The sequence below is a fragment of the Cricetulus griseus genome, chromosome 4 (genome assembly GCF_003668045.3).
Source record: "Cricetulus griseus strain 17A/GY chromosome 4, alternate assembly CriGri-PICRH-1.0, whole genome shotgun sequence".
NCBI classification, from domain to species: domain Eukaryota; kingdom Metazoa; phylum Chordata; class Mammalia; order Rodentia; family Cricetidae; genus Cricetulus; species Cricetulus griseus.
In genome coordinates this window covers 199,259,740-199,279,550 of record NC_048597.1, presented here as the reverse complement: position 1 = coordinate 199,279,550, position 19,811 = coordinate 199,259,740, and the positions used below count along the sequence as shown (strand labels likewise).

General features: G+C 49.8%; 1 protein-coding gene across 2 annotated transcripts in view; it reads right to left on the bottom strand.

Annotated features, from left to right (window-relative positions):
- The window catches only part of Rasgrf1 (Ras protein specific guanine nucleotide releasing factor 1), a 104,884-nt gene extending 86,138 nt beyond the window's left edge, over nucleotides 1–18,746 (bottom strand). Inside the window, exons 1-3 of one of the 2 annotated variants that reach the window (XM_035444519.1) lie at nucleotides 18,471–18,746; nucleotides 12,411–12,413; nucleotides 617–723 (exon numbers count right to left, since the gene is read on the bottom strand). In XM_035444519.1, coding sequence (XP_035300410.1) covers nucleotides 617–723; nucleotides 12,411–12,413; nucleotides 18,471–18,746 — 386 coding nt within the window. The remainder of the gene's footprint in view (nucleotides 1–616; nucleotides 724–12,410; nucleotides 12,414–18,470) is intronic. The other variant, XM_035444518.1, reaches the window with a different exon arrangement.
- Nucleotides 18,747–19,811: the final 1,065 nt, after the last annotated feature.

Genomic DNA, 19,811 nt, shown 5'->3' with positions numbered 1-19,811 from the left:
AGGCCCACAAGTTCATCTATTCGTCTATCCGTCCATACTCATCCATGTCATTTTATCCTTCCTTCATCTATTCCCAGTTTTCCACTAATCACTAATTCTCAGTCTCCAGACTTATATCCATCCTTGCATTTGTCTTTCCATTCTTCCAACTCACACCCGCCGGACACCCTTTCTGTGCTTTTATCGGTCATTGAGAGCGCAGAGTCACACATTGTTCCAGACCTCAGAGGGTCACATTTTATAGGCAGGTAGACACAATGATGCCTCATTATTTACCAGGCCAGTGAGATCAGCTGTCTAGAGGGCCAGCTGGATGGTGCTACACTTGACAGTGCTTAGCTCTGCCAGGGCATGGTTAGCTTTAGTTCAGAAAAAAGATGGGGCCGATTCATGCTCACACGTCAAATTGGTGGCTGTGCATATCAGAGATGCGACTATGCGGTTAGAAGAAGATGGGACTCTGAAGATCTCTTGTTCTCTGGGGCAGCCAAGACTTTGACAACATCTACACTCTCCTCTCCTCCTTTTCCCACTCCCTTGCCCCCAGTCTTGGACTTGCACAAGTTTGCTTGGGTTGGTCTCTTCACCTTAGCTAGTTTAGCAGGGGGAGACATACCTGGCATGAGCAATTGCTGCCACCCACTCGTCACAGTCCTTTGCATCCTCAGTCCTCAGCTCCAGCGCCTTCTGGTTCTCGTGGGTGAAGTTCACTATGAAGTAATGCTGCACCAAGAAGAAGACACAGGCACCTGCAGTTATCAGGATGTCCATAAACCACACACACTCCCTGTTATAGTGCTGAGTGCCTGCTGCCTCTGCAGCCGGGGCCTGGATGCATTCCTTGTGGTCCCAGGAATGCTATTCTATTTAGGAGTTTCAAGCGCTCAATCAAAAGCCTTTTGTGTGATGTAATGAAACCTATGCTTATGGTGTGATAAGGAAGCAAATCCCACAAAGCCTTATTTGCGAACCAATTAAAAAAAAGCCAGTTTGCAACCATCGGGCACTCTAGATGGACAGCAGGGGAAACACACCAAGAGAACATCTCTGTGGAGGACTAGGTACCAGTTCAATGCAGCATGCCTTTAATTACTCCATGAAAATTGACTAAGCACTCGTCTAGATGCTGGGGTGTCAAAAGCAAATCAATGGTACAGTCCCCAGGAAATCTCACTGTAAGCCACTTCTATGCTGGGCACAGGTGACTGACTGAAAGCTGAATCAACGGTGGGGCCACCTCCCCGAGGGCCCTGGGAAGCTGAGGAGCCAGATAAGAGACACACACCTCTAGGGTTGTTGTGGAAGTTAAATACCCATAATTCTTTTTGAACAACAACACCTGGCACGAAGTAAGGGTGGCATGAGTGTGTGTAGTAATTAATGCCGTATGATTGCATCTATGCCAGATATAAAAGGGACTGTGGAGAAGAGAGAAAGCCAGACACGGATCCCACCCAGGGAGATGAAGAGGAGCATCTCAGAGGATATGCCCTAGGTCTTGCTTCTCTCTCAAGTCGGCTGGAAGACTGGGTGACAACACAGGTACCTGGAGCCCATGGCCTGCTGGAAGCAGAGGGCATACACAGTGCAGATGGATAAACCGCAGAGAGGTACTCATGGGCAGGAGCTCAGGGGTGTAGAACACAGGTAAGAGGAAAGGGTGACGGTAATGTCCTGGTTTCTGATTTGAGTAACTGAGGTGCCATAGACAGGAGTCTGTGGGTGGCTTAGGGGGCAGGATGAGTGAGAGATGGGCATGCAGAACATGGGACTCTGGGGACAGCCTTGAGATGAGGAAAGAAGGTGAAGAGAAGTCATTCAGAGGGAGGGATAACCCCAGGTGGGGGACCACCTGTTCTGTCTCTCGGAAAGAAGCAGGGTAGGGTGCAAAGAAGGGTCTTGGGCCTGCCCTTTGGAGAGTGTGTTATTCAGGGTGCCTGCGATTCAGTTCCTAGTTTTCCAGGTGGCAGGAAGCAGAAACACAAGGTGAAGATATGTAAACTAATTTTAGTGACTGACTTGTACTTTATTTTTAATTGCCATTCTGGCTGAGAGACGTGTGTGTGTGTGTGTGTGTGTGTGTGTGTGTGTTTGGGGGTGGAGGGAAGACTTGTTGCAGAATTAGTGTTATCCCTTGTTTCCTAGGAAACAGATAACTGGGCCTGTAACGTGAAATGTCAGCTCTCGCCTCGAACAACTGAAGGGAAGCTCCAGTGGGCACCGACCCTGTGGGAAGGAAGCAGGTTAAAAGAGGAGCTGCAGGTGGCCACTTAGCTCCTTCCCTATCTGGGGAGAGGAAAGGAGCCTGTAAATGTTCATCGCAAATGATCTTGTTTTGTCCCATATCCTCCAAGTGCTACAGGCATGATACACTTTCCAGATGATGACCCAGACACTTGGAGAAGCCGTGCAAGCGAGTGGAGAAGAGAAGCTGAGCCATTGGAGAGCAGGAGGGCCAGTTGACAAACCTCCTGCTTAGGGCTTGCTCTTTGCCACTTGGATGTAGATTGCTGGGTACAGGTTTCCTTTTCCTTACTTTTCCTCTCCAGTGTTGGAGCCTCAGAGATGCACTGACCCATGGGCCATAAAAGTCTCAAGGCCAGGGCCTGGGCCTGAATAGTCTGTAGTGTTCTCAGCCCGACCCTGTGCTGGTTCTAAGTGAACAATAAATGACTGAAGGAGAGGGTGAATGAGATAAGGAGGGCTCCACCCTACCCTGCCTCACTTCTGTGGTTTCCCTAAGGCACCAGGCATGTTGTGGCTTTTTTTTTTTTAAGCTCACATTGATAAGGACCTGACACAACTCTCCTGAGCACATGCCCATGCCTGCCACAATGCTGAGTATAGCAAAGCCCCCATAGGCAAGACCGTAAGTTTGTTGCCATTGGTTAGCTGGAGTCTGGACCTCATGTTTTAATTTTATTATCAGCAATACAGGCTCCCCCAAATATGCAGAGCCCAGGGATGGACACTGAGGGTGACAGGATTTTCTCTGTGCCAGCCTGTTACACCTACTCTCTATCCAGGATGGTGATTAGGGGACCTTCTGGGGACATGGGTTCTGCTGCTACAGTAAGAGTAAGGGAAGGTTTTGTGGAGGTGTGAGAACAGCCATGATGATGAATACCCCTGGGTCTGAGAATGAGGGGAGGCAGGGTCTTGAGGAAAGGGGATAGAGAAGGATCCTCCCTTTTGCAGCTTATTGGGACCGTGAGGTGCCTGAGCTGAGAAAGCCTTGGCTGCTGCTGTCTCTTTCCTTCTTCCAGCATCTTATTGTGAAGTTCAGGTGTTTGCAAACATTGAAGAACTGCATAGTAGAACCCACATAAGCTACCCTCTGGGCTCTCATTGCACTCTGCAGCCCGAGGATAACCTTGGCCTTCAGAAGAGGCTCCTGGTGAGAAGTTCCTCCAGATGGAAGACTCCTCTCTACAATTTGGCACAGACACCCAAGGATGGTGGAAGCACCTTCCCACACCACAGAGTGGCTCTTTGAAGTCCTTGGCTGGTAACAATGGTGTGGGCACCTTGCTTGAGCTTGGGAAACACCTGGTGCTAACTGCAGAGGTGACAAGTCATTCTGGTTTAACTGTTTCCTACCTCCCACAGATGTGAGGCTTTGTCTGTGACAGGTTCAAGTGTCCTGCTGATCTGGGACTTTGGAGAATGAGAACACGTAAGAGTCAGGGTTGGAATAACGTGGCTTCACAGCTAGTCTGGGTCAAGGGCTACACCCCTCATCTACCCCTGCACAAGGAGCAGCCCTAGCTGGGACAGAGCACGACAAAGGGAACAGGCACGTTTACTCCAGCCTCCTCTGTGTGGAGTTAAAGGACGATGGAGGCTGCACTTGGAAGAACTTTTTCCATTTATTTATTTTTTTTTGTGTGTACATGTTCATGTGTGTGAGTGTGCATATATGTTAGCAATTCGTGTGCAGGCCAGATGTTGACTGTCTTGGTTAGCTGTACTCCACCTTAAGTTTTGAGAGAAGGTTTACTGAAACCGAAGCCCAGTGATTGGCTGTGTTGGATGGTCAGCAAACCTAAGGGATCTTCCCACCTCCTACCTCCCGAGTGTTGCGATTTTTCACAGGCCACCAGGCTTTTTCCTGGGTCCTGGGGAATCCAACTTCAGGTTCTCAGGCTTGCACGGCAAGCACTTTACTCACTGATCCATCCTGAGCCACCTTCCCAGCCTCTGTATTTTCTCTTGAAGAAACAAATGGCTCTGTTCACTTAGGGAGGAGAAATGAAGGGGGTTCATAGTCTTTATGTATTTGGATGAGAGCATTGAAAAGCCCGAGGGCCTCGTGTTTTTGTGATAAACGCTATGCTGGCATGTCTTACTAGATAGATAACCTTGCGCATTGTCCAGTGGCTTTTCTTCCTGTTTCTTCATCTATGCAATGGGCATTAAGAGGCTCTCTTCCTTTTAAAGCTCTTGCAAGGTCCAGTGGAGAGAAGGCTGGTGCCATCTCACAAACAAGTCTCTTACTATCTATAACATCACCCCAGCAGTCTTGTTGGACAACACAGCTTCTTGGCTGGTATGTTCTGCTGCGAGTGTGGAATACAAATATGGTTATCTTTCAGGCCCTGATTCAGTCTAGAAATTTGGGGCTAAGTTGGGGACAGCATTAAATGTACATGATTATTGAGGTTCTGAAGTGCCCCTCTCACAGGTGACTAGGGACAGCACAGGAACATATTGAAAATCATTCTGTACCTCCCTCATGGGGCAGTAATCTTCTCCTGGTCCCCACCCCCTGGAGCGCAGCTACATTCTCAGGCTGCCTCACACTGCATTCACAAGGAGAAAAGATGAGGGCAGAGGGGATGCTTGCTCCAGCAGCTCTGCCTTCAATAGTGGCTCTCACGACCCAGGTAAGTCTGTCTTCTGTCCCTGTGCCCTGCACAGTGAGCTAAGTTTCTGGCTTGGATGAGCCAAAGTTTGCACATAGCCTCATCTTGGCGCTTTGAGCTGGGGAAGATATCACATCTTATTTCTGTTCTTTCCATGCCTCTCTGTCTAGATCTTTTCATTCTCTGTGGCTCTTGGTTCCTGCCCTTATCTTCACCACCCACTCTTCTTCTCCCTCCTCTTCACTCCTCTTCACCTGGCAGGTGGCTCTTAAGGTCAATGTGGTTTGAATCGATTTTTTTGCTCCCCCATCCTAGGATAATCCTCTGTTCTCAGAATTCCTGGTGTCAATGTCAAATGTCCACTGTTGAAGTCAGGCGAGGAAGGCTTGAGTCCCTGAAACCTGGTCGGGGCTTTGAGTTCTACCCAGGTGACAGGAAAATGGGGACACAGGATAGATAAATTTCCTGGGGACATGGCATGTGCTAGCCAGTTCAGTTCTAAGGAAAGCGGAACAGCTGGTCACCTAACAGACCTATGTCCAGGTGGCAATCCCTGCAGCTGCTACTCGGTCTGGCTGCACTTCTCAAAAAAGTGAGCTAGTGTTGTTGACTCTTGGAACCCCGGGCTCCTCACTGGCTGGTAGTGGGTGCATCTGTTCTAGTCTACTGCACACCGTGGTGTCAACAGTGAAAGCAAAGCTCACATTTTCCCCTCTCTGCCTGAGTGATGAGTCTAGTCACAAATACTCAGCCCCCACCAGAAGCCAGTTCACCCCATGGTCATCGGTGACAACAGGCAGGCCATGAGTGCTCCCAGAGGGGTAAGGCATTCCTCCTGATCAGTGCTCTCCAAAGTCCCTGGTGCCAGTATTAAAAACAAAACCACCTTGCACTGTTGAGATCAGGCAAGGAGAACTTGAGCCTGAATCTGGGAAGGTTTTTGGAGCCTCACCCACTCAGTGTATGTCCCTAACTATTGATAAGGTGGCTCTTATGGCCCCACCCCTCATCAGTTCACCTCAACTGTATGTTGATGACTTTCTAATTGTTTTTACTATTGTCTGAGACAGTGTCAACTCATGCTGGACATCAGTGTCCTGTGGGAACTTAAATAACAGTGGCAACCATTTAAGGATCCATGATAACAGAGAGAGGGTTGTGTGTACTGGGTTTTTGTTTGATTGTTGAGAGAGAGAGAGAGAGAGAGAGAGAGAGAGAGAGAGAGAGAGAGAGAGAGAGAGCAGAGAGAGAGAGAGAGAGAGAGAGAGAGAGAGAGAGAGAGAGAGAGCACTCAACAGGATCACACACACAATTGTGGAGACAGAATTTCTCACGTGCCTTGAATTCACCAGTAAGCTAGGGTGGCTGGCCTGTGGGCTTCAGGAATCCCCCACGCTGTCTCCCCAGCACTGTATCACCATGAGCCTGTATCACCATGCTTTTTTAGATAAGATCTGAGGGTCAAACTCAGGTCCTCTCACTGAGCTATCACTACAACTTGACACTAGTGTTTTTGAAGGTTCCTCAGTTGGTTCTTGTGTCTGTCACTCATTGCCTGAACCTCCTGAGGGAGGAGTGCTGTTTTGGCACCAGAAACAAAGACCCCTTTTTCCTGCTCTTCAGTCCTCCCAGAGAACATGGGCAGTGGCAGTGGGAACAGGTCCTGGGGGCTTTTGGAGTTTGGACCAGAGCAATGGGAAGATGGGAACAATGATCTGGATGTGCTGAAGTCTACAGAAGCAGAGTCTCAGAACATGCAGGAAGGAGATGATGGCATTTGGAGTGGTGAGGTTGGGGCAAGATAGGCAGAGCTGTTTCCTCACCCAGGCCTCGGAGACAGTGATTTTCTGTGGAGTTCTACTAATTACCACTGTCATGACTGTCCGTGTCTTCTCTTTTGCCTACACTGTATTGAGTGGGCTCCTGTCCTTTTAGAGAAGTTGTTCTGACTAAGCCCTGAGCCTGGCGCTGTGCCTTATGCTGGGCATGGAGCTGTCCCTGTTTGCTGAGTGGGTGACCAAACTCATTAGACCAGTTCATTGGTTAATTGGTTAATAGCAAAAGCCTCAAAGCAGGTGGTCCTGAACTTGCCCCTCGGGGGTGGGCAGTGGAGCTGGCAAGATTGATAAGGGGACAGGTATTTCATGAAAGCGATTGACACTGCAGGGGCAGCAGGGTGGTACTGGGAAGTCCTATAGCCAAAGAATTATTTCTGGAGCATATTCAATATGGGGCTTTTTTGATATGTTGATTTACTTTTTTATTCATTTGGTTATTGAGCCATTGTCTCAATCTAGGCTATCCTCAAATATGAGGCCCTCTTGCCTATGAGTGCTGGCCTATGTGTAACACCAGCGCTATCTTTGTTTCATTTTGGGGGAAAGATCTATTAATGTTCTGTAAATCCAGAATTCTGGGGAGTCATTTTGGGGTTGTGGCAGGTGCCAGGGTTTGGAGTTCAAATGTATTATTTTCCCATGGGGTCTACAAAATGGCTTGTCAGTTCTGTGGGCTCCTCTTTCATAATGCCTGCCCCATGTGGTGGTTAATGCTGTGGTAAGACCACCTCATCCTGGGCTCAGTGACATTCTTTAAGTCACTGGAACCACTCACAAGGCCACAATGATTGAATGGAATGACAAACAGTTAAGTCATCAGAAGGTGCGTCTTCCTTCTCAAATGTGGGGGTATCCATCCAGGCACCTTCTACTCATCTTCTAGTTTCCTTTCTGCGTCTCACTCAAAGACCCTAGAACTTAGCTCCTTCTGGCTACAGCAGGCCACTTCAGGACTGACTCCTGACCTCTCCCCCAGTTTCTACAATAGACAATGCTCATTGATGTGCTTCCTCCAAGCCATGGCTGCACCAACTTCACCCATAAGCACAGTGGGAACCTCACCAGGTACTGTGTGTCCATAAAGGATGACTGAGTACAGGCACAGGCCTCCAAGGCTTGCTGATGATTTCACACCAGTCTGGACAGACACTGTCTGTCCTGCCTACTTCTTCCCCACCTAACCCGATGTGACTTCATATAGACACGCTTACCAGAGCCGAGAGGCTTCTTTCTGCCCTGCTTCTCTCCCTGAATTCTCAAATCTTAGTTTTCAGGGCCTTGCTTACTGGACCAGGACCCCTGCTTTGCCCCATGATGGTTAATGTCCATTGTCAACTTGATGGGATCTAGACTCATCTAGGAGTCATATCTCCAGGCACGTCTGTATCTAGATTGTGTTAATCCAGGAGGGAAGATTCATCCTACATGAGGGTAGCACCATTTCTTTTGCTGGGACCCTGTACTGAATAAAAAAAGTGGAAGACAGCTGGGCATCAGCATTCCTCTTTCTCTGCTTCCTGACTGCTCTCACGGTGGGACCAGCTGTGTCTTGCTCGTGCCACCGTGCCTTCTTCACAGTGATGGACTACCCTCAACCTGTGAGCAGAAACAAGTCTTTCCTTCCTGAAGTTGCTTTTTGTCAGCTGTTTTGTCATAGCAATGAAACCAATATAGCTCCCAAGCTAAGTGCCTGACTTAGGGTTTCTATTGCTGTGAAGAGACACCGTGACCAAGGTAAATCTCATCAAGAAAAACATTTAGTTGGAGTGGCTTGCTTACAATTCAGAGGTTCAGTCCATTAATGGTGGGACATGGTGGCATGCAGCCAGACATGGTGCTGGAGAAGTAGCTGAGAGTTCTACATCTTGCAGGCAACAGGAAGTCAACTGTGACACTGGGAGTAGCTTGTGAATAGGAGACTTCTAAGCTTGCCTCCACGGTGACGCACTTCCTCCAACAAGACCACACCTACTCCAAAAAGGCTACATCCACTAGTGATACTTCTTTTGGGGGCCAGCTCCTTTTAAACCACCACAGAGCCTGCCCCAAGCTTCTATATAGATTGCTGGTCTCCAGGGTCTAAGCCAGGTATCCATCTGGCCACACACTTGCTACCAATACTCACCTCCTACACACCGTCTCCCTTGCTCACTGACCCTCCCTGTCCAGCCTGTGGGGTATACCAGATCTCCAGAGCTCTGTGGCAGCCTGCCCATCTCAGCATCAGCTTGGAGCTAAGCTTCTGCCTGCTGAATGCTCTGTTTGCACATATTCCAGGCCCTGGGAGGCAGGACCACACAGCGGGTATAGAGTGTCACACCAACATCTTTTCAGTCTATCACTGTGCCTTAACCAGCCTGACCTTAACCTTCCCACCGGTCACTTCTCTAGATGTTCAGTGAATAAGGCCCAAGCTTCCACCTGAAGGTGTCTGTTCTTTAGTTTCGGTCAAAGACCCAGATGAGAAATGACCCTTGCCATGGGTATTTATTAGTTGCAGCTATAATTATAATAATACCAAGGACTTTAAATGACCCAAATTATTCCTCAAAAGAAGGCTGTCTTAAAAGCCCTTAGCACACCCATATGGTGTACTGTGCAGCTGTTTTTAAAAAAGTCGTTCCATAAAGAACAATCACCATGGAGTAAGAAAAACAAGGTGTGGAAGAGTGGTTACAGCATATGGAAACTTGTTAGCAATTATGCACACTTGTACATGTCTGATCTGTATGCTCGCTGAGAGAATGCATAGGGCATTAATGATAATGGGCACCCATAGGAAGTCAGAGACAGGTGGCAAGGACTAGCTTCACTATACACCGTTTGTCTCATGAATGTTCAGTTGTGGGATTATACCACTAACTGACTAATTTAAAATATGCCAGGTAGTGGCTGTTTGTGAGCTTCTCTGACTGTCTGTCTGGCCTCCAGACTCAAGTGCCACTGGGTACAGTCAGGATACTTGACACTCAGACTCTGTCAAGGTGTCTCCTGAGTGTGGTCTTCCCGGAGGGCCAGCAAGAATTGCTAACTGGGACAGTGACTTAGCTCTTAAGGTCATCTTTGTATCCCTGCTGATGTTACGCAAGCCACTCATACTTTTGTTCATTTCAACTAATGAGGCAGTCTAGTGTCTCATCGCCAATTTCTTTCTTTCTTTGTCCAGGCTACCAGGTAAGCCCTTTCACATAATTATTCCCCTCTCCTCGTCTGCTCCCACACAGTGTGGCTCATCAGGAACTCTACCCCCCCTCCCCAGTTTCCCACAGATCTGACCAGAGGAAGAGAGATTCTGGGTGGCAACCAGTGTGGCCAGAGGGCAAAGAAGATCTTCTTGGGAGAACAGGCTTGGGACAAGGGGATACTGGGCAGTTTGCAAACACTGCCTGTGGCCAGATTCTTCCAAACGATTTCATCAATGTCTGGAGTTTACCTAACAGCCCAGGAGGCATTTAGACAAGTTGATTACATTTTATGCCTGCAGTTGGAAATGTTCGAGTAGGTTTCTCTGCATTTCTACAAGGATTTTGGGAATCCCAGTGAAGGCTGATACAAATTCATCCATCCACTTTTCTAAAAGTAGTTTCAAAAAGGTTTTATTTTAAGATATGAGTTGGATTTTCCAGTGTGAAGAAAGTCAAAGATCAACTGGGAGATGTCTTCCAGAAAATGATTATCTCATTTTGTGGAGGAAAGCCGTTGCCTTAGCCCAGGAGGTTAGCAAAGCTTATTCTCTAAAGCAGAAATCACTGGACCTAACAATCAGCCTGGATGTCCATTGAGCCTATTAATCTAGGAGGTCTGGTTCAAGTTCTGACCTTGGCATTTGGCATCGAGAACTCAGAGCTGGGCACCCCAGCACAGACTCCACAGGTAGTTTTTGGCACTGCACTGAGGCATAGCTTTCAGCAGTGTGTCACAGGATTGGGTGAGAATGAAGGGGAGCCTTATTGTTCCCCTAATTCTAGCCTTTACCAATGCTCACTTCTGGTGGTGTAGTGCTAGGGACCAAGCAGTGGGCCTTCAGCAGCTGCCTTCCCTTTTCAGGGACAACTTATTAAGAGTCTTGGGAGCTTCCAGGGTTAAGGCTCCTGACATGGGTGACCTGGGTTACTGCTTCACTGAGCAAAGGTTTGGTTGTCAAAATAGAAAGAGCGGAAGGGGTAATTTCTACAGTGCACAGTCTATACCCTCTTGGTTGTTCCATAGATTCCTATACTGTATCCAGCTTAACACAGTGATGGGGACACTGTGGCCCAGAGGACTTGAAACCCATCCTAAACTAGGGGGTGTTAGAAACAGAGTTTACAGCTAGGCTGAGAGTCCCTAATGCTGCCTCTCCTGAGATGCTGGGAACTCCTCCATGTTCAAGGCTAGGGACAGGAAATTAAGGCTTCGTGTTGGAGGGGCTATGAATTCCCCTCTGGGGAAAAGATGTGGGGGTGTCTGGGCCTCCCTGAATGTTCCCTGCGTGACAATGGCTCTCATGGGAGCCTTTGGGCATTGCCAGTGTTCTGGGCCTCTGTCACGTTCACAAATCACTGGGGCTACTGCATATACATCAGGGGACTAAATTGTGTTCTTGGCTGTGTGCACAACACACCAGTTCCAGGCTCTTATAGATTCCAGTGAGTCAGGACTGTGGGGTATAGATGCCTGCCTTGTGGTTTCCCTTGATCACAGCAGAGTTGCAAGGTTTCCACTCAAGTGGAAAGCAAAGCCTCCTTCACAAAAGTTACTGAAGTGGCCATGACATATTTTTACTTGCTGTTAATTTTTTTCCCCTTGAGACAAGGTCTCTATCTACAATAGCTTTGGCTGGCCTCAGACTTGCAGGTATCCTCCTGCCTCTGTGTCCTGAATGTTGGGATGACAGTTATGTACTATTATACTATCATATCTAGAATATATGATGCTAAGGATCTGTTCAGGGCTTCATGTTTGGTAGGTTAACCAAGCCAGACCTCCAGCTCTGCCGTTAATTCTTTTTCACTTTTCTATTCTGATGGGCAGAGGATGCTAACAAGGTACCCATCCTATCTCTGTATTCTGTTTATGACTGGAGAGCTTAGCTTTGATAGTTAGACGTGGGCACCAGCTTCTGTAAAGACTTGTTCCATAACTTTGACCAAGAGAAGTATTTTTCCATTTTGAAAATGGGTTAACATGGGCAATGGTGGCTCATGCCTTTAATCCCAGCACTTGGGAGGCAGAGGCAGGTTGTTCTATGTGAGTTAGAGGCCAGCCTGATCTACAGAATAAGTTTCAGGATAGCCAGGGCTACACTGTGAAACCCTGTCTGGAACAACATAACATAACATAACATAACATAACATAACATAACATAACATACAAAAAACCAACCAAACCCCCAAAAATGTGTTAACAGTGACAACCTTTTAAAGCTGCTGACACCATTAAGCGAAGTACATAGTCACACTCCGCGGTGCAATGGCTGGTACTTATTGTTCTTATTCAGTATTTCTGCTATATTGTTTTAAAACACCACACCACAAACTATATTTTAAACGGGGTGGGTGGTTCATGCCTGTAATCCCAGCTGCTTGATAGCCTAAGGCAGGAACATTGAGAGAAAACTGGGTAATGTAGCAAAAGTGTGTGTGTGTGTGTGTGTGTGTGTGTGTGTGTGTGTGTTTAAGCAACAGCAATAACAACAGGGTAGATGTATAGCTCAGTGGTAGAGCACTTGCTGAGCACGCACAAGGGCCTCGGTTCAATTCCCACCTCTGAAAATAAAGAGAAAAAGTATAGACATTTTAATGTACATTTAGAACATGCCAGAGCTGAGCTGAAGGGCATTTGGTAATAACTTGTAGTGAAGGTCAAACGTTTTAAAGCATTAATATAGATGAGTTTTTATGTGGAAGCCCAATTAATATATAAAACAGTTAAAAGCAGACTGCTTTGACTGATGTTGGGGTATGGCCCTCAGGGCTCCTCAGAATGAGGAAGAAGAACCACAGATGAGGAGTCAAATGACCCATCTGCAAGGATGGTGGGAGAGAAGCTTCAACTCTGCTGTCACATGGTGTTGGCACGTCCTCTGGGCTCCCCATCCTTGTCTGTGAAGCTGGAACAGCAGTACCTGGCTGGCAGTCTGAGCTCACACCCTGCTGCTGGCTGCTCTCAGAGCACACAGAGAATGGGCTAACAAGCCAAGCCAGGTTGTGAAAGAGTCTAATGGCAGGCTGACCTGAAGGCACCACACAGGGTCTATCCAGCTGGCACAGTTCTCTGTCTTCTCCTGCTGTGCATCTGTCCAGGACATCACCTCATTCCCCGGGCTCTAGGTAACAGGGAGGACACCTGCCAAGCATCTGACCATGGCCTTTAGTTGGGCCTATGCCTTTCTGCACAAATTCCTGCTTTTGTCCCAGTCTCTATAGGGTCACAGTCTCTATAATGAGCATTCTCTTCACAACAGACCAAACCCTTTCCTGCCCGCAGCATCTGTCACGTGACCTCTTGAGACAGCATCATTTCTCACTGTCATACGCCTGACACCCCGTCTCCTTAGTTTGCTATATGCTCATAACCAATGTCCTCGGGCATAATGTAGACGTCAGATTTTATCCCCACCTCTCCATCTCATCCAGTTCCTGCAAGTCCTCAGTTAGGGTCTCTTTATATTCTATCATAGATTTCCTTCCCTCCCTCCTTCCTTCCTTCCTTCCTTCCTACCTTCCTTCCTTCCTTCCTTCCTTCCTTCCTTCCTTCCTTCCTTCCTTCCTTCCTTCCTTTTTTGACTCTACATCTGTGACCTGAGCACTTACTTGTTGTCTGGCACTGTCTTGGCATCTGGATTTAGTGAGGGAAATGGGTCCATCTCCAAGCTACCAGATGAGTACAGGAAATAACCATGGACTGTGGCTACACATACGAGTGAGAAAGGAGCTAGAAACACCACAGTTCTGGAGCTGGGGCTGTACTGCATCCTGGACAGTGGAGAGGGGAATACTCTTCTGAGAGGTCACTTCTAGGCTAAGAGCTGCCAGAGGACCACATCCCACAGGTATGGGCCTGGGTGAAGATCACCATATCAGAGGGAAGAGCTGCTTCCAGTGCCTTGAGAGAGGGAAGAAGGGCTTTGGAGGATGAGGGGTTGGGACCCGAGCAAGAAAGAGAAGGAAAAGGGGTGATGAGACTGGATTAGAGGGGTCGGCAGGCTTGTTCTCCAGGGATTGTCTAGGCAATGACTGGCAGAAGGAAGAGCTTGAGTGCACTCTGGGTAAGAAAAGTCCAGGCAATGGATGTAGCAGATACCAAACCCTACCATAATACCACACCTTATAAACATATACAAATAGCATGTGTTATGTGTCAATCAAAAAGGTTAAAAGTGACAGAAGTACAAAAATAAGAACAGCAGGACTGCTTGTTCTCTAGAGGGGGAACTGGAAGGGAGTGAGGTGGACAGAGATGAGATGACGCAGAGTTTTTAACCAATGAGGAGCTGGTGAGAGAGTCCTCTGGGGGATCTTTGGGAGGGAGCAAGGGTTTCTCGCCCTTGGCAGCTACTGTGTGGAACAAAGCTCCTTGAGTGCTTGGGGTGTACCATTCTCTCCTCTGCACCCGTGGAAATCTGACTCTGGCTTAGTGTGGAGGGCCAAGCCAGGCAAATCAGCAGCAGTGAGATTTCCAGCTTAGGCTTACATACCATCTATCCCTGACCCTTACACTACTGCCAGCAAGCATGTACAGGAAGCAGAGCCTTCTTTGTGGAATTCCTGTGAGAGGCACCCTCAGGGAGCCTCTTCAACCTTATTTTTGCTGAGAGGTAGGGTGGGTAAATCAGCGCGCCACACAGTGACTCCAGAGCCAGTGACCACACGTGTTAGCACCCCAGATCAGCCTTGCCACCTTCCTGCAGGTAGATACTCTGATTCCCTGCCCTCCATCCCTGGTTTGCTTGGATCACCGGAAGCTGTGTGTGAAGGGCGTTGCCTTTAGAGCAGCATCATTCTCCCACACTTTGGCTTGCATTTTCCTGGCTAGTGGGGGAGTTGAACAGATTCCAGCTCTGGAGGGTGGTAAGGCTGGTATAGCTGCAGAGAGGGGAAGCTAGAGGGGTGAGTCTCATGTTTGCTGCTATGGTGAGTGGCCACTAAGGAGCCTGCCTCCTCACCTGTAAAACTAGTGCACTCAATTCCAGGCCAACCAGGAATGTTCCCTGGTTGGGACCTTGAGTAGCACTTCATTTAGGAAATAACACTGGCCTGGTAGAGGTGTTCAGAGGGGTTCCCAGCTCATGGAGCCCAAGCCTATATCAGGCTCAGAGGCATTGGCATTTGCTTGGATCCTTTCTCTCTCTAGGGAATCGGAAGGCACCTCTGCCCACATATGGCCCTTCCTGGTGGGAAGGAGTGCAGGAAGTACTGGGGTTGTCTTGACAAGACCTCTTACAGAGAATCTGGCAGTAGAAGTTTTATTTCAGGTAGTTTAGAAAAGCCACTATGGATGACTCTATTCAGAAGTAGAGTTTGGAGCCCCCAGGACCAATCTCTATGTTGACACCAGGCTCCAAGTTCATATCACCCAGGCCTTGGGGTGTAGCTTCAGGGATAGGAGGAAAGGAAGTCAGGGCTGAGTAGGTAAAGCCCGGGCCTGGGTTAGGGAGTGAGGGAGAGGGTACCCTGTAGCAGCCAAAGGGGGTGGAGGACAAGGTGTATCTATCTCATTTCAGGAGACCCTGGGGTCCCAGGCCAGAGCCGGTATGGGACAAAATACTCTTGCTTTAAACATAGTCAGGCCAATCTGGGTACAGCTGGGTGAGATGACATCAGATCAACCTGGGCTCTCAGAACACCTTGCAATCCAAGTAGTTCAAGGTCTTCACAGGGTATGGTGTACCTCCTTATTTGTGTTTATTTTCCCCAGGATCCCAACATCTGTGATCATCATCGTCTTAGGCCTAGTGCCCAGCACTCAGTCAGTCCTCAGGACATGACTATGGATGTAACATATGGCATTCTAAACATGTGCAGCTTAAAAAGCACTTTCTGTGCATCTGCTATGTGCTTGGTCCACAACCCTGGCGTGGCGGTTCCCAGTTCAGACTCGGTCTCCATTCGTATGGGCTTAGATTTGGGTAAAAATGAAGCCCCCTTAAAACTAACTTCCATCAAATATCAGCTAATCCTGCCAACTGGTTGCATTTCGTAGGCTCATTTATTTGGGCGCTTGGCCACATGCCTGGTAAATATGAAGTCAAGGGTTTGTTTTAGGTCCAAACTTGGTCCCTGAGTGGCTGGTAAAGACCGCCTGGCTCCTTAGTTTATTTCATGGGGGTGTCAATGCCTGAGAGAAACACAGAAGCAGCTGTGGGGGGTCACAGATTTTACTCAAAGGTTGGGGGGATGATCATGAATTTTGTTCACAGGAATGGGTCAAGGCAGTGGGAACTATGATTCCATAGCTGCCAAACTTACTCTGGAGCTGGAGGGACCTTGGATGTGAGTGTGTGAGATAAAGCAGGAGTCTTTAACAGGGACCCACCAAGCTGGGTCACAGTGGATCATCACTCCCTGCTCTCACTTGCCTTCTTCTTTTAATGAGTCCCAGTGATTGAGCATTCTGGGAAATGGCCAGTGTGTGTGTGTGTGTGTGTGTGTGTGTGTGTGTGTGTGTGTGTGACATTAACTGGCCTGCACTCCCATCTGTCCCATGATCAGTATCCAAGAGGGCTGGCTAAGTTGGAATCAATGTGGGATCCTAGTTTGGGAATTTTTAGACACTGGGTGGATTCTAGGTCCTATTCTTCCAGACTCCTTTGATGTTGGGCAACTCCCTTTCCTCCTATGGTCCTCAATTTCTCAGCCTGAAAAAAAAATGGGAAGGGTGGATTGACCTAGTATAATTCTAATCCAACTAGGATCCCATTAAGTTGTACTGGGAGCATCTTTTCACACACACAGTTTGGCTTTGTGTTCCCAAAGCCCTAGGGAAGGTCAGTGGCATTTCCCTTTTGTACACAAAACATGTTCAGAGGACTTCTGTGTGTTAACTGAAGCCACACAGCCAAGAAGCCACTCAGCTGAGGTTCAGCTTCCAGCTTGCCAGTCTCCTCCTTCAGGGACTTGAGAGCAGATGCATGAACAGCCACCAACTTAGCTTCCAGGCTCCTGCCTTCCTTCCTACCCAGCAACTCAGCTCCCACTGTGATGTAGGGAGCTAGGGCACGGAGGGAGCCCTGGCTGAGGCTGGTGGTGCAGTCTACTGGTTGATGCAGGTGTGCTGTGGCTGAAGACAGAAAGTGAGCAAGAGAACTGGCAGCCTGGGTCTGCCTGTTCTAGTTGAGCCCAGGAGGCTCCATTTGGCTACAAGCGAAAAGGGGCTGCTGTTCGTCGCCATCTGGGGGCCTCTGCCTGGTCTCCTGATTGGTCATTCTCAGAGTCTTCCGTCTTCCCCCAAATTCCTGCACACACCTCTTAGCCCCCAGAAATTATCACCTAACACTGGGGAGCTGAGTGCAAGGTATTAAGACAGTACTGAAGGGACAGAGTGCAGGTCTCTGTCCTAATTAGGGAGGAGACTTCAAGGGAGGCTTTTTATCCCAGTCAGTTCAATTGCTACTATCCTGGATGCTTTTGAGAGCTCGGATGGTTGTCTTCTCAGAACCTTGGGCAGCTGTGACTCCTGCTATGACACCGGGCAAGAGAATCTCTGTCTCTCTCTCCTCCTGGGCCTCAGTGTTCCCATCAAGGCAATAGACAAGTGGCTGAGCCCCATGAATGTCAGGCCTTTCCCACTGATGACATTTTTGGATACACTGTCATGTACTTTTCCTTTCCTCCCAGAGACCAGGGACCAGATGCCTTGGGAGAGATATCAAGCTTAAAGATAGCTCTCTCTGTCTGAGTGTTCCCACCAGGCGGCTGCAGGTGCCCCTCCTCCCTCAATGCTCTTCCATCAGGTCCAGGCCCGCGGCAGATCGCGGCCTGGCCCTTTAGCTCTGTTTGGGTAACGCCAGCGAGAGATGGAAGGAGCGCAGCGCTACAGCGGCGACTGCAGCGGACGCGGCGGCGGCGCAGGGGGCGGGGGAGGAAAGAAGAGCCCACTTGTCCCATGGCTCCGCAGCAATCCTGGCCCTGGCCTCGGCGCTTCATAGTGGTCTTTAGAACCCTGGGGTTTGTTAGCGGGGCCAGAGCCAGCTGGGAGCACATCATCACTCGATCTCACAAAACGACTTCCCCCTCCCCAAGCCCCGCAGTCCCCCAACTCGGCTAGGCTAGCGCAGGTTATTCTTCGCCCCTAGCTGCGGGAAGCAGGGAACCACGACGCTCCGACGCCTGTCTCACCCTTTCGAAGCCTAAGTGCAAGGAATTCCAGGACTCAGGCAGAAGATCACAGCTATCAGTGTTGGGGTGGGGGTGGGGATGGGGGTAGGGGCACCATTTTGGGTCGGACGCTGATCAGATTCCTCGCCTGTGTTGGCCCTTTGAAGGATCCCATCTCCATCGGTATCTCCAAGTTTCAGCCTCCCTGTCCCCGCCCCCTACGGGGCTCACCCCGCCAAGGGCGGCTGCAGCTCCTAGCAGCGCCCAGCCCGCAGTCCCTGCCTCCTCTGCCCACCCTAGGGTCACCCTCCCGGTTCGGTCCAGCTAGTCCTTCCCGCGGAAGATGCTGAGAGCGCCCTAGATGCCTAGAGTAGAAGGGTCAAAGTTCGGTCACCAAAGCAGGGTGGAAGGCCCTGAACCCGCAGGGCCTCAACAGGGGCGCGGGAGGTCAGGACGCGGCGCTCCCTCACCTGTTTCTCCGCCGGCTCCTTAGCAGAGACCCCGGGCTTGGGGGAGGGCGCGCGGTCGCAGACACAGCCCTCCAGCAGGTAGAGCCCCGAGGGCCGAGAGCTTGAGTCGCTTTCGAAGTAGAAAAGCAGATTCTGCAGCAGCGCGAACCACTTGGTTTGCCATTTTGTGTTGTCCGAACTCCGCTTGCTCAGGTAGCCTTTGCGCGTGCCGTCCTTGCGCGCCAGCAATCCCAGGGACGCGACGTGGCCATCGTTCAGTCGGATCCCTTTCTGCATGGTGCTCGGAGGCCAGCGAGACCCCACGCGCTTACATCTTCCTCGCGCGGCACCCGGCAGCCCCTCGTCGGTGCGCGCCGCGCTGCCTCTCTCTGGCGCTCGCTGGATCGCTCCCTCTCGTTCCCCCACCCCACCCTCCTCAAGATCTACACTCCAGGACCTGGCGCTGAGCTGGGATTTCTTGAACCTAGATGGACCATTCCTTGCTGGAAGCTCTTCTCCTCTTGGTAGAGCCCCGGGGCCCCGGGAGATGTCGCTCGACCCTGCCCCGGCAAACTGAGGGACGGGCGGTCTGCGCGCTGGCTAGGGGCAGGCGGAGTCATGTGACGCCGATCCCTCGAAGAGCCGGTTTCAGCAGCGCGGACAGGGACACACGCACGCAGCCCCGCCGAGGCGCAGAGCCGCACGCAGGCTGCACCTTGGAGCCTCCTCCCCCTTCCTGGACACACACACACACACACACACACACACACACACACACACACACACACACACACACACCACACACACACACACACACACACACACACACACACACACACACACCTCGTCCTCTCTCCCTGTCTTCCTCTTCTCCACTTGGGGTGTTCTAAATCAAATCAGATCAATTTTCGTTCAATCCAATGGAACCCCGGAGACTCACCATCCCCGGAGTTTGCGTTCTTTGCGCACCGCCGCGGCGCACTCTAGACCTAGGGTAAGCCCCATTTGTCATTTTTCTCTCCTAAAGCCTCCACTCCCCTTCCTCCAGTAATTTATTTTTCTAATCCAAGGTGGATGGAGAAAGGTAGATGGCGAAAGGGATGGGATATGTTCTAGTTTTTGCATAACCGTTCGGGTCTCATGCCTTTCAGTTTTAAGTCCTATCCCCCACAGCTTCGCCGGCGATCTGAGAATACCGGGGTTAGGTTGGGAGGGTAGAGGTGACCGTTTATTTTATTCCATTTTGAGCGTTGCCATAATTACCGGCATCACCCGGTGAACCCTAAGGTCTGGCTGGCAAGCCGCTGCTGGGAGTTTTCAGCAAATACCCCTGAAGCCTGAAGGCGGGCTTCAAACGCAGGC